The sequence below is a fragment of the Chaetura pelagica genome, unplaced genomic scaffold (assembly GCF_000747805.2).
Source record: "Chaetura pelagica isolate M959 unplaced genomic scaffold, ChaPel_1.0 scaffold269, whole genome shotgun sequence".
NCBI lineage: Eukaryota > Metazoa > Chordata > Aves > Apodiformes > Apodidae > Chaetura > Chaetura pelagica.
In genome coordinates, this window is record NW_009954705.1 from 1,793,349 (window position 1) to 1,808,445 (window position 15,097).

The following is a 15,097-nucleotide window of genomic DNA, read 5'->3' on the forward strand; positions in this document are numbered from 1 at the left end:
GCGGGTGTTCCTTCAGCCAACCCGGCCAACCAGCCACAAGGATGCTGGGGCACTGCTGGCTGCTGCCTTGCAGGGGGTTAATTATTTTTAAGGCCAGGAGAGCACCCAAGGAGCAGATGAAAGTAATTATTGGCATGAGAAAGAGGGACAGGCACATAAAGTCTTCACGCTCACCCAGCCCCTCCAGGGCATACCCCAGAACATCCTCCAGGATGTCCTGCTGTGCAACACATGATTATTAAGTCAGCTTGAGTCAGGTGGACTTATCTGCCCCTACAATGAGCTTAGATCTCCTTTCCACACATTCGTTCAAGTCTTTGGATCTTACCTGCAACGGCCCCTGATGTCAATGTTGCAATTATTGGAGTTTTTCTCTTCTCATTGATGTTAGCCAAAAATTTAAAGAGAAGTCCATCTTCTGCCATAGCATAAATTATTCGAGGCATCGGAAACATGGAGCCAAGGAGACTAAGGACACAGAAGGGGGAAATAATCTACTTACATCACCTCCTGATGAGCAAAGGCACACAAATGAATGCAAGTTTATGCAAGTACAAAGATGGAACAGGTGGCTTTTGTTCACTTCAGCTCCTTCAAGGCCTCCCTCCATACACCCATGTTACTGATAGCTGCTGACTGAGGTGCAGCTCTGAGATTCTGGATACTTAAACCTGGTCATGGGGCATGAAAACAGTCCGACTTTCAGGTAGAAAATGAGCTTCTAACTTCTATAAGCCTCTATGACTTGCTCACCTAACTGAATATGTATAAGTTGATCTTGAACACTTGGCATCCAGAGAGCAGCAGAAGATGACATATTCTGCCTCCAGTCTGCCCTGCCTCCCATCCAGATGGCTGTCCTGAAAGCAACCTCCAGACAGACAGCCCTGGGTATGGTAAGCCCCCATACATTCCAGAAGATGCACCCTGCACAAGTCTGCTCTCCACCCAGCAGGTCAGGATGTCCTGACAGCAAGCCCTACTTGCCCTGCCAAGTTGCCTCTGTGACTTAGTCACTCAATCCAGATTTATATTCCAGAGATGCATCTCCTGGGTCTGCTGTTAAGATGGGAGTTTCTGAAGTGGTATTGGTCATGTGCATCTCTGAAATCTACCACAGGGTGAAATCCTGGTCCTTCTGAAGTCAGTAGCTCTGAATTTCATCCCTGGGCTGTGTTTCCTTGACCCAGGGAAACACAGTGAAAGCAAAGCCCTGACATGCACCATTTTTTAAAGGAGCTGGATGGAGATACACATTTGCCTTGAGAGATGCATTAAGAAGAGCAGTGTTTCACCTTGTAGAAAGAGCACACAAGGAACCGACAGCGACTGCATAATTGGCTCCATCCCAGCCCACGTATTTAAAGGCATTGGGTAACGGGCTGTTGGTATCCAGCTGGTAGTAAGGCATCATGAGCGTCAGGGCAGCTGACACACCAAAATAAGCCACGAAGCAGATGAGCAGAGATGCCACAATGCCAATAGGAATGGCCTTCTGTGGGTTTTTTACCTCCTCACCTAGAATAAAGAAATTGAAATATCAGCTAAATGACGAGTAGGAACTTTATTCCAACCTAGGGCATGCTGGCTGGGGCTTTCCAAAGCTCCATGGGCAGTGAGGTGCTGTTTGACCATGATGCTGCTGATGGCCTGCTCCATCCACTTGATACACAGCCTGCTTCTTCCCACTTGTGCTGCTCCTGTCCCTCCTTCTGACACACATTTGTGGAGGCCTTGTAAACTTGGGCACTGAAACAACCTGGATTAAAATCAGTCCTTTCCCCAAAATGGACTATTTCTGTCTCCATTTACTCATGCTATCCCACTGATCATGCAGCCCCAAAGAGAGTTCAATGATCATAAATGATGGGACAGTACATTATTGTGCAGTTGTAGGGCCAACTATTTCATTTAGCATCTCCACCAGAAATGCTACATGGTGAACACAGCACCATAAGTGCCCAGCTCCAGAGAAAGCCAGAATTTCCACAGTGCCTAGAAATCATGTGGATCTTTGAAAATCCCTCTTAAAAAAGGACTGCCTCTAGTTTTTATGGAAAATTTTTGCCAAACTAAGTTGGGATGAATGTGTGAAAAAAACCCAAACCTCAAACTTCAGGGACTAATAAAGAAACAGCTTCCCTGTCCTACAAAGCTGCTTTTCTCTGAAAGCAAGAGCTCCTGAGGTTTGGCATTGCAGGAGGATGAACTGATTAAGCAGAGACCTGCACATCTAAAAGTCAAAGGTAGATGAATGTGTTTCATTTTCTAGGAGAGACCCAAGGGCTGGCTGGAGTAATGAAGCCAGCACTTCTCAAACTCCTTGGAAGAAGAGGCTGTACTGCTTTATCTGTGTTGTGATGATCTCCTCCTCCCTCTGCTCCACCTTTGAAGCAACTCAGGTCTTGTCAAACGGGAAGTTAAAGATAATCCTTTTTGCTCCCCAGACTGAGATACTTCTTAGGCAGGAGATACATGACAATGCTGACGGTTTCTCACTCAGAAGATATATGAACTTTTGGAGATAAAAACTCCCTGATTTTGAGGCATAGCTTTAGGTTGCAGATGACTCCTCAGAGGTTCCCTCTTTCTCTGGCTCTGTAAATACTCCAAGCCAGTGAAGCTTCCTCAGCTGAAGAACCCTACTCCAGGAACCCTACTCCAGAACAACCTGTTGATTAAAGCATCATCTGGAGTTAGAAGTTCAAACTTCACCAGTCATACAAGGCATCTGAACCTGGGTCTTCCCTGTTTGCCAAACTGGTAAAGCTGGATGTGTTTCCTACAGAGTCTGACTTTGTTAGTGTCATCAGTGACCCTTCATGAGATTGGGTGCTGCAGGCAAAGAAGGGAAAAAGCTCGGTTTGTGGGTTATACAGTCTAGCTGCCTGCCACAGCAGCTAGAAGTCAACACTCAGGCACCCAGGAACTTGGACATACTCAGCACTTGGACTATTAGGAGCAGCTGAGCCAAAAGTGTATTTTGGGCTGAGGTTCAGAGGGATAATGAATGCAATGCCCTGGATTACTCACTACCTGGGCTGTGCAACATCACTGAAGGTCAGTCTACATACAAACAGGTTCATAAGCGGAATGAAGACATTTCCCCTCTTACCTGTAGTAGCAATACAGTCAAATCCCACAAAAGCATAAAAACACGTGGCTGCTCCCGAGAGGACTCCTTTCCATCCATAGGGCATAAACCCTCCAACACCGTAGAGCTTTTCTCCCTGTGTTTGACTAAAAGGCACAGCACTGTGTTATAAATCACCCTGCCTAGGTGGGAGTAACAAAACTATTCATACAGCTCATAACCAACTCCAAAGCTGGAGTTTGAAAGAATATGCTCTCCCTTTCACACACTAGCATACAAATGCCAGGCAAAATGCTAAGTTCTAACCACTGCTGAGCTTTGGAGTGGCATGGAATGTCACTCCTGGGGAAGGCATGGAATAAAAGTGGTTCATGGTTTGTTCCAAACACCTGTTTTTAGTGGCAGATAAAAATGGCTTGGTTAGGAAAGGGAGAAAATAGCATGGATATTAAAATTCGTCTCCTAGTATTACTGCATGTATGTACATATGCATATTCATTTAAAAATAAGCTTTTGAAAAAGCACAACATGTAATTCTCTAAGATGAAGACTGAGAAAAACGTAAACCATCCACTTTTCACCTAAGATGGACTCAGACAAAGTGTAGGAGCATAGACATCAAAGAGCAATACAAGGTACCTTGACTGTCTAAAATCTGCCCAATCCTCCATTCTGAACTTCAAAATTCCCTGTGCCAAGCTCATACCTCAGCTGTACTTGCACCCCTGAGGGAGAAGAGAAGCACCTCCATGCTTTGCTGAGCCTCATCCACAGTTCAGTAATGTCAATAGACAGACACATATTGATTCAAATGCACTTTGTTCACGACCCCACATCCATGTGCCTGTGCTGAGTCATGTATAACATACCCTTCAGTTCAAGTGGCTTAGGTTACTTTTTCAGGGGAAAGCCTCTATAAAGATGAATTAAGACAACTAAATTAAAGTAAATCCCAAATCTGCAGGTCTTATCAGGTGTAAGCACCTGAACTCTCTCATAGAAGCTCTGTTGAGACTCAGATGAAAACTGGCTTGTTACTTGCAGAAATAGCACAACCCAAGTGTGGATTACTCTGGAAATAATGAGAAGGAAAAGTAAACCCCAGAGGGACTTAACAAAAATAGTAAGTGCTACAAGTCAAAGAGCTACATTTACACTGTGAAGCTATTGCACTAATTGCTCCTTACATGGGAATAGCAGTGAGGAAAAAGGAGGTACCTTTCCTATAGAAACAATTTGTTTGCAGCAGGCTGAATTTTGCAGAGGCTCAATAACCAGCCTGTACACAAGCCAAACTTGGCCCAGGCAACATTTATAAATCTCTCCATTTTTTCCAAACTGTGCTTCCGTGCAGGCCTGCATAAAGGGTTTAGATAGCAAGTCAGGACTGAGTTGATGTCTGTGGATTTATGTAAAGCCCCTTCTGTGTTGCAGTCTCAAGCAAAAATTAACAGCCTTGTATCACTGGCAACCCTTGTAAGCTCCTTAATTTTGATCTTGTATAGGAAGACAGGATATTAGCCAAATAGAAAAATGTCATTAAAATGGATTTGTGATCTGCTTCCTGCAATGCATTAAAATAATCTGCAACCTGCCCTCATTTTACTGTGGTGTTTGGGACAAAGTCTCCAAAAGGTACATCGGTGCCTCAAGAATATTGCCCAAGTGTCCAAAGAAACTATGCAGCTGTACGTGGTCATGACTTCATACAGGCACCAGAGCGAGCCTGGTGTAGCCCTGAGTAGGAAGTTGTCTAAAAAGTTCTTTTTTGTCAAATTTGGATGACATATTGGTCATGAGGCTGGAAATGGTCAGTTCTGCAGCAGGGCACATGCTGACACAGCCTATCGGTTTTGGCCCATCAGCACAAGCCTGCTTTCAGCCAGGACCCAGCAAAACCAGCTCTGCCTCCAAGGCACTGGGCATAGGAGGGAGCCAGGCCATTCTCCAACCTTCTGAATAACTCCGCAACCCCCCTTATAAAGTTGCTATTGAGAATGCATCTATTTCAGAGCTGAGAAGAAAAGATCCAACCTACTTGTCTCCGTAAATGCTGTGGCTGGTGTTGTAAATGTCCTGTTCAGTCAGCTGCCAGTTTTTAACAGACCCTTTCACGAAACCCGAGACCATGACAAAGCCGAGGACGAGAATATTGATGCAGGTGAACACTTTGTTCACCAGGGCAGATTCCTTCACACCAAAAATTAAAAGCCCTGGGGAAAAATAGCAGATATGCAGTCAGATGTTTTTCCACCAGCAGCAGGCACTGAGGCTCTTTCCCCCACCCTGTACTGTGCAAGCTGCCTGTATGAAGCAACAGAGTCTGTAGTTCCCTATTTATGAGTAGCTCTCAAGTCCTGAGGGACCTTCACTGAATGCAATGTGTAGGAGTAGCCCACATTGAGGCTTGTAGGGGAAGGAGGAGAACTGAGGTGGGCCTGGTGGGACTAAGGCATCGCTGTGCCTGCAGAGAAGTGTCCTCTGCCCTGTGGTGGTGGGGCCAAGCGTCTTCCTTGCACCATCCTGCCGTCCAGCCATGGTCCTTCTCCTTCCTTCTATGACTTGCATAGGTAGCCTAGCTCTCCTCACGCTGTGCTCTGCTCAAGTTATCACATTTCTCCACAAAGCCAAGTAGGTCAGGATTAACTCACCCAGAAGGAAGACTCCTGCCGAGCTATAACTGCTGCAGGATATCACACACTTTCCTTCCTAGCATGCCTCTTTGGCACATGCCCCTGGTAAAGTGCTTTGCTAACACAGCTAAGCTGCTTCCAGTGATTTCTAGGTCAGCTCTGGTCATGGCACTATGTTGGGCCACCAAGACACAGCCTCAGAATCCACCCAGAGACCTGAAGGTAGCACCCCAGGTGGCTTTACATGAAGGAACATTGTCTTAGAGGTCTTCGCAACATGCAGAAATTACTTAGAAGCAGAGCAAATGATGAGCAGGGACCTAATCCAGGAGGACAGCTACCTCTAGCGCTGATGACACAGAAGAAGGTGACATCTTAGGAATCCTGCTTCCACTTAAATCAATGGAAACTGCAGGAGCAGGATTTCAGCCTGTGGTCTTAAGAGCATTCACCTGAAGAAGAGCACATTTACAGGCTTTGGCAAACAGCATCTCCCCGAGGCACAGCTCAGGTTTTCAGAATGACAGACTCTGGTAACAAACTTGTTTTTCCTCTTCAAATGCCTGATTTTCAAGAACCCAAACCTTTAACCCAAATCTAAGAAGGTGGATGAGAGAGAAGGTAAAAAAGTTCACACAGGCCCGAGGGAGGAGAGAGAAGCTCAACAAGGTGTCCTTCCTGCTTATCCAAGGCATCTAAGAGGGGAGCATCCTGTGCACTCACCTTTCCTTATTTTAAAATAGGCAAGAAGCCAAGACAGCCACATCAGGGAAGTGTTTGATAAAACTGCATACCTGCCCAGGAAAACTTGTGAGGTACCTCCTAGAAATCTGAAGCTCAAGATGGTACAAGCAGAAATAAACTTGTAGGGCTTACATTTTGGAACTGAAACTACTCATTTGGTAGCTTTTTGTACAGAAGAATGGTTTTCATTTTGTAAAATCCAGGGAATTTGCTTCCATATAGGGGAACAAAGCCATTGATAATCTATATAATTTCACACCTTTGTAGTGCTAAAATGAGGAGTCCTAATTTTTTAAAATAGTATTTGAGGTGAAAGATGAGATTCTACTTTGAAACTAGAGCAATTCCTATTATATACAAATGATCAAAAAGGAAAATCTTCTCTCCCATTCAGATGTAACCCTGAAAACAGAGGCTGCTATTGACTTCTGGGGCCTGCCAGTACCTGAAGCTGAGGAGGGACTTTTTACAAGGGCATGCAGGGATAGAACAAGGGGTAATGGCTTTAAACTTGAAGAGGGGAGATTTAGGTAAGACATTATGAAGAAATTCTTCACTCTGAGGGTGGTGAGACACTGAAACAGGTTACCCAGGGAAGCTGTGGATGCCTCCTCTCTCCAAGTGTTCAAGACCAGGTTGGATGGAGCTTTGAGCAACCTGGTCTAGCGGGAGGTGTCTCTGCTCATGCAGGGGGTTTGAATGAGATGATCTTTATGGTCTCTTCCAATCCAAACCATTCTACGATTCTATGACTTCTGCAGTCCGCAATGTAGTCCTAGATTCAAATGCAATCCCAGATGCCAAAGCATCACTTGATTATGAAGCCTGTACTCACAAGCCCAGATCACTCCCTGAGACAGACATCCTGATCAGAGTGGGAAACGTCAGGATAACCTTGTTGGGGTGACATTGCAGGTTCTGTACTCCTCTGTGTCTTACAGAACACATGAGAAGCATCATTAGTATAAATTTGGCAATGCTTTCCAAGATCTAGTTGGAGTAGAGGTAAAAGTTCAGAAGGATTTTAATGCTACAAATTGTCAAAACCTTTCCAAACTCCTATCAAACTTTGGCACATTTTTAGGAAACAAGAGGACCTTATTGTTTATCACAGTTACTTCTCTGGAGTCTTGCACTGATTAATACAAACTGAAGTCCCTATATATTTTTTTTAAAAAAACAAAACAAATAAAAAAAACAGTGGTATAAGGGGTTGTTACTGAGCTCCTATTTTTTTTCTCACTTAAGGCACCAAAATATGGCAGATTATCAAAGGAGGACTAAGGTTGATACAGCAACAGAATAAAATTCTTGTATTACAGGATTTGTGAAGGGAAGGATTAAAATCCTATACCTGATGGAGAATAAAAAGTAATCTTTTCTGTTCTTCCTTATATAGTATTTGACTGAAGGTTTTAAAAGTGGCTTGGAAAGTATTAATTAAAGTATTAAGTATTAATTAAAAACCTTGTAAACAGACTACGCCCTGTGCTAACTCCACAGCAGCTATTTTGGCCAACACATCACTTGTAGCAAAGAAAAGAGTCTTTAATATTTTGTCCAAAATAAATGAGGACTTTGTGCCTTTTCCAAAAGTAAATGGAGATTACAGAAGAAGCGGGTCCAAGACTCACAAACGCCTCCAAGGTTTTACCTGTTAGGATGACGATTATCACCACAGCAAAGATGTCTGGGTATTTTGCTAGCACTCCGGGAGCATCCATTGTCATGTATTGTCTACAAAACTCTTCAATGTGCTGGCCTATGATTTCATCAAATGTCGCACTCCAAGCTCTGGCCACACTTGAGGTTCCTGCCAGAGGACAGAAAGGACACACATTAACCTTCATGGCTTGCACACACTGTAAACAGGGGGCATCTTGCATGGCTTTTGGCCATGGAAGGCCTCAAAGCAACTCTGCATGTGGTTCCCAGGTGCTGGGAGCAGCCTTCCTCTGCAGATCTAGCCTGTGGCATCTTTATTGATGATCTCGACAAGGACACAGAGTGTATCATCAGTAAGTTTGCAGATGACACCAAGCTAGGCAGGAGTGTTGATCTGCATGAGGATAGGGAGGCTCTACAGAGAGATAGATTAGATCATTGGGCTGATGTTAATGGTCTGGGCTTCAACAAGGCCAAGTGCTGGGTCCTGCACTTGGGCCACAACAACCCCAGGCAATGCTCCAGGCTTGGGGAAGTGTGGCTGGAAAGTATCTGGCAGAAAAAGACCTGGGGGTTCTAACTGACAAGCAGCTGAATATGAGCCAGCAGTGTGTCCAAGTGGCCAAGAAAGCCAATGGCATCCTGGCCTGTATTAGAAATAGTGTGACCAGCAGAAGTAGAGAGGTGATTGTCCCCCTGTACTCAGCACTGGTGAGGCCACACCTGGAGTGTTGTGTCCAGTCTTGGGCACCTCAATTCAAGAAAGATAGAGGTGCTGGAGCGAGTACAGAGGAGGGCAACGAAGCTGGTGAAGGGCCTAGAGAATCAATCTTATGAAGAATGCTTGAAGGAGCTGGGAATGTTTAGTCTGAGGAAGAGGAGGCTGAGGGGAGACCTCATCAGTCTCTACAACTACCTGAAAGGTCATTGTAGAGAGGTTGGTGCTGGTCTCTTCTCACAGGTAATTAGTGACAGAACAAGAGAGAATGGCTTCAAGCTGCAACAGGGGAGGTTTAGACTCGATATTAGGAAACATTTTTTCACAGAAAGAGTGGTCAGATACTGGAATAGGCCGCCCAGGGAGGTGGTTGAGTCCCCATTCCTGGATGTGTTTAAGGGTCGTTTGGATGTGGTGTTGGTGGATCTGGTTTAGGGGAGAACTTTGTGGAGTAGGGATGATGGTTGGACTCAGTGATCCCAAAGGTCTTTTCCAACCTTAATGGTTCTATGATTTTATGATGTCTATTCATGCCTGACATCTGCTTTGATGTTAACACACACAGGTGGTGGGTCTCAGACCCATGCTCAACTGACAAGGTGAAGAAAAACCTTATAGTGGTTTGGCTTCTTAATAAATCTCAACTTTGCCTAAGACACAGCCTAGACTGACTTTCTCATTATGCCCCCAGTGACCTGAACCTTCCCCAAACCTGGTTAATTTCTGCTACTAGAGAGGTCAGAGTCTCCTCTCAAACCAGCAGAAATCCCTGGTAGCCCCAGACAGCTGACTGCAGCCCAGGCAGAGAGACCTTACAGGAGCCAGCTGGGCTCCGGAAGCACAATGCTGGAGCACCAGAGCCTGGACCACAACACTCACCTGGCTCTGTAAGGTCCACACTCCAGCAACACATGGGTCTGCTCTGACCTCCACTGCTAGAGCATCCAAGCAGGATCAAGACTCAGATATAATTTACATGTTATCTGAGTGTAAGTCAGCCTGTTGCAGGACACTGGTGACTATCCCAGCAAGCAGAATGACTCCCACCTGCAGCAAGCGATCAGACTTCCTCCTCCAAGAATGCTGTTTGATGCAGTTCCCAAGAGCACCAAACCACACAGAGCTCGCCAGGGTGAGGACTGAACCTGTAGTCTCAGGATGATCAAGTTTGGGACATTTTCTGAGCTAGAAGACTCATTTCAGAGAACTAAAATAGTAACAGTGAAGAACTACCACCAGACAGTAACAGGATTGTGTAAAATAAGTAGGTTTGGATAATAGGCAGCTTCTCCCTCTCCCACATTAAAGTGGCTATGGTTATAAAAATGTGTTATACAGTACTCTATATATAGAAGCACCTAATTGCATGATATAATTACTACTCTACATAATTATCTAGTTTAAAAAAAAAAGAGGCTGGATTGTTTTTGGTTTGCTGAGCAGTTCCTCAGAGGATGCTGTCAGGGGCCCCTTTCTACCTCTAACAGTTTGTCCTGACATGCTCACATGTGGGCGGGTGTTTAGGTCCCTGCTCTGGCACCCACAGCCGTGTCAAACAATGTGCTCACCCACAGCTCAACCCGGTGGGCAGCACCTGCAGCAAAGCTGGGAACACACTGCCCAAATCCAGTTTTGCAACAGTATAAAAATTAGCTGCAAAACAGACCTGTTTTGAGACTCTTCTGTTCACTGAGACAGCAAAGTACAGAGTGTGAATGCTTTTAAAGAGGTAGGATATCAAGGTCACCAACTTAATCTTGAAAAAGTCCAAAAGTAATTGGATACCACATTACAGTTGTTCAGCTTAACTTTGGCATGACTGGAGAGAAGAGATTATTTCTTTAGTGCTATTTTTTTGTTCTCGCTCTAACACTTTATGTTCTAGGACAGGAACAACCAGCTCCAGCATGCATTATATTAGATGCCAGTTGCTTGAATGCCAGTTCCATGTAACTATCAGCCATTTATCCCAAACCCTCTGTAATCAACAGCCTTGAGGGAGTGGGAAGAATCTGACATTATTCCAACATCGTAGACACCTGGATAATATCTTACTGTTGCTAGAGAGCACAGTGCAAAGACATTCAGATTGTATCCAGGAGGATTTACTAGTTCTGGGTCAGCATAACCTTGCCAGACTGAGCTGGCTTCTGCCACAGCAGACCGCTTCCAGGAGGAGAGCAGCTGAGCTCAGGGTGCAGAGCTTACTGCAGGAGCAGGCACAGATGAAGAGGTCACCACGTGCCCCAGGAAACCCCAGCAGCAGCTTCTCACCAGGGATGCTGTTGCTTATCATACTACCAGCTCCCACCAGCTTCCAGTTCCTGAAACGCTTCCCACAATCTGGCAAGTTTCCCCAAACCCACATCATTGCAGAAGAAAGATCACACCAGATCCAGATCCTGGGCACCTTCTTCCTTCTCTCTAAACCACAATTGACCAGTTGCACACACATTTTTGCTCATCACCCACCTTCCAAGACCTCACACCAGTCTTCCCCCAAGCAACATAATTTCAATCATTAAAGCTACTGGCAACCCACTCTGGGACCCCAGGGTTTATTTTTTCACACCCGCAATACTTTTGAAACAGATGTCTGATAACCTCAGTGTGAAAACACCAAGCTGGCTGAGCCCCTTAGACACAAGCTCCCACCACCCTGCCTCGTTTGGGTGGCACTGCATGGCATTTTCTGCAGTATGACTGAGAAAAAAAATTGGCTTTCTGCCCTTCTCAGCTCCTGGCTCTGAACTGCAGCTTGTGCCTGCCAACATATCTTTCTCCTCCACACCCTCAAAGCTGCTGGGAGTTGTTCTTGCTCATGAGAGGGGCAATTAGCACAAGGAGAAAGGCTTGGTAAGATAAAGAAGAGATCTGTTATAGCCGACATCCTCCCTCAACTGCTTTTCCTGCCTAATTAGCCAGCCTTCCTCCCAAATTATGCAAACATGCATTTTTTTTTTTGCCACAGGACTGAATGCAAGGCAACAAAGTTGTGCTTGGACACACTCATGGATAATATCTACTTATTTTTTACTGAAGTTTCTGCCTTGTGATAATATACTGAGCAGCCAACTCTGAAATAAAAACTGAGGCAGTGGTTCAAAAGCTGTTAAGAGAGAATGAAAACCTTAAACATCTCAGAAATAGCAGCCTCAGCCCAGATCCTAGGAAGGTAATGTTCAGTATGTAAATCTTTTCATCATGTATCAGGTCAGGTTGTGGGATAGCATCCACAGATATGCGAGTCATTTTGGTACTGTCATGGTGGGAAGGGCCACAGAACTGACAAGATGAGAAGTAAGGAAGTGATTTATCATTACCTTTCTGGAACAGAAAGACAAAGAAGTCTGTTCAATTTTTCTACATGTAGCCTAAGCCGAACCCATTTTAGAAGTCTGGAGGAAATTGCATGCTTACTTTTAAGAAAACCCTATTTTTATCTTCTCCTCGCAGTGAACCTGATTTATAAAAGAACCACAGGACTCAGATTTCCTAATGAGTTTAATTAACTCTGACTTTTTATCTTCTCATTTCTTACTTATTAAAAAAAAAGGAAAAGGTTGCAGGCAGCATACAGGGCTGAGCCAGTATGATCTCAGCTGCTACGTCATTATATCATTGTTGATATGATCTTATGCTCCACAGCACCATGGGAACTAATCTCCAAGGTAACACACAGTCTATAAAACTAATTTTAAAAACCCACAACAACCTTCCCTTTAATAATTTAGCATAACATTTGGTTTCATTTTAACTAGTAATTCTTCACTCTGGCAAGTTGTTTGCAGTCTTAATTACAGGCATGATGACAAGCAGCATGCCCAGAATGTGCTTGAAAAGACACAAATCCTTAATTAGCAAAGTGTGGCTTACTTTTAATGTATCAGCTGAATTGTACACTCTAAGCTTGATCCAAGGCCTCTCCTAGTGGGAGTCAAAGGTTTAGAAAGGATTTGGTTTGGATGTTTCAAAGACTATGAACCTGCAGATCCCCCTAAACTTAATCCTGCAGCTATTCAAGAGACAAAACTCTAATATCCAGATTCTTTAAGCATGTTTTAAAGGGACCAGAAATTAATCCTTGCTCGACTGGGAGCACAGATGCTGCGGTGTAAAAGCATCCTTGTGTCAGCAGCTTCCTTCTTGGCAAAGGAGATACACTTTTCCTCCCTGGCAAGAATGCAGCATCCAGGGGATGCCAAAGGGATGACATGGAGATTCAGAAGAAGTTGCAGTAGCAATAATCTGGCTTCAGGACAAGCCCTCAGCACACAGCAGGCCACTCACCTCAACAACAGGAGCCACCAATGCACCCTGCAGACAAGACCCGAAATCCTCGGTGCATGAGTGCAGAGTCTATTTCTTAACAGTAACACAGGTGCCAACACAAGGCTGACCTTGGAAACTAGGCTGCCACCCTGGCCTAAAGCTAGGGTCTCACAGCTCACCCACCATACTTACCGATAACATAGGAGAGGATTAAATTCCACCCTGTGATGAAGGCCCACAGCTCGCCCACAGTCACGTAGCTGTAGAGATAAGCTGATCCTGTCTTAGGAACTCGAGCACCAAATTCTCCGTAGCATAGTCCAGCCAGCACTGAAGCCAAGGCAGCAATCAAGAAGGAGATAACGATGGCAGGTCCTGCATTTTCCCGTGCCACAGCTCCAGCCAAGACATAGACACCTGCACCCAATGTGCTGCCTACACCCAGAGCCACTAAGTCAAAAGTGTTGAGGCATCGTGAGAGGCGGCTGTCTTCTCGAGTGCAGTCCACATTTTTCCGTCGAAGAAGCTGGTTTCCAAAATTGATAATTTTCTGACACTCCATCTTCGTGTTTGGGCCTGCAAGAAAGATGCTGCCATCATTACCTGGATCAGGATACCCCCTGGAACAGCATCACTGCACAGTTACACCACCACAGTCCTGTTACATTTCAACAAATACTAATACTGTATCTAGGCATGTTCTTCACCTTGAATGAACCTGCAGTGGAAGAAATCCAACACTTGTGACAAGGATGGAGAAGATTTTAATGTCTTAACAGAGCCACACTCCAACCAGAGACCATAGGCAACCTAAGCTAGAGTAACAGAGCTCGCACTGACAAGAACCTGCCATGCTTTTACAAAGAGATTTGGCTCCATGCACCAAAATCACTACTATAAGACCTACATTCAACTACTTAATGCTCATTAGTATTTCTGTTCTAAGCATGAAAGTACCTTAAAAATCAATGTCTCAGTTGTCCCCATTACCACATTTTGGTTCACACTGCAGAGTACTCCTGGACTGCACAAACCCAATACCACCAGGGTGAAACCAAACCTGAGGACACTACAGGGACATATGTAACCCACCCCAACACCTGATGGGTGCTCAGCCTGCAGGAGCAGCTACTCCAGGATAACCTTCTCTGTAAGACATGTTGTGAGGATATCAGATTCTCAGCAGCAACTGCTTTGCTCTGCAAAGCTATGGGCTGCTTCATTTCCTCATGTAGGCACAGCCTACAAATATGATGGTCATCTTCCATCTGAGACTGCATCCTGTAGCTCCAAGAAGCCCCTGCCTTATATAGGCTTATACAAGCTCCTTGTATACCAAGAATGGAACAGAGGCATACATTGCATACTAACATCAACAGTATGCTCAGAATAATGTGTAGGCAAAAATATTACTCAATGCAATTTACAGTATGAAGTGGGATCATTACTTCATCAGCTCTGGCTAGACCCAGCATAAAAGGTGAGAAAATACACGCTAAGAAACTTAATTAACTGAGGCAGCTATTAAATCCGATGTTTCAATTTTGTTGCCACAGCACCAACTACAAAATCAAAAATCCTCTTCACTTTTCCAAGACACCAGTCATAAGCTCTGGCTTAAATCCCTTTCTCTTGGCCTTATGCTAACTCCCCTACTAGGACAAGGTAATTGCAACTGCAGGAACAAAGCTGAGGATTTACAAGTCCCACCATGTCAGGAAATGCCTCATCCACCAACAGCTCTCAAACATGCTCCTGAGAGACATGGAATCAGACTAATAGAGAACAGCAGATCTCAGGAGAGTCTTATAAAATTCTCATTTGGTGAACCACGGGAATTCCCAACACACACACAGAGAGGGAAAAACTATTTTCTCCCTTCAGAAGGAAAACAGGCCTGTTTACCCAAGTGTACTCATGTGTAAATTCACTCACACAGTCTCCTTCCTGTGTGAGCCCTAGCTAAATCCA

The 15,097-nt window shown here is 44.7% G+C and overlaps 1 protein-coding gene across 1 annotated transcript in view; it reads right to left on the reverse strand.

Annotated features, from left to right (window-relative positions):
* SLC7A1 (solute carrier family 7 (cationic amino acid transporter, y+ system), member 1) overlaps positions 1-13,706 on the reverse strand; it is a 21,025-nt gene extending 7,319 nt beyond the window's left edge. Inside the window, exons 1-6 of the mRNA XM_010005641.1 lie at positions 13,319-13,706; positions 8,126-8,284; positions 5,133-5,307; positions 3,116-3,240; positions 1,296-1,518; positions 329-468 (exon numbers count right to left, since the gene is read on the reverse strand). Of these exons, the coding sequence (XP_010003943.1) occupies positions 329-468; positions 1,296-1,518; positions 3,116-3,240; positions 5,133-5,307; positions 8,126-8,284; positions 13,319-13,688 (1,192 nt within the window). The 5' untranslated portion in view covers positions 13,689-13,706. The remainder of the gene's footprint in view (positions 1-328; positions 469-1,295; positions 1,519-3,115; positions 3,241-5,132; positions 5,308-8,125; positions 8,285-13,318) is intronic.
* Positions 13,707-15,097: the final 1,391 nt, after the last annotated feature.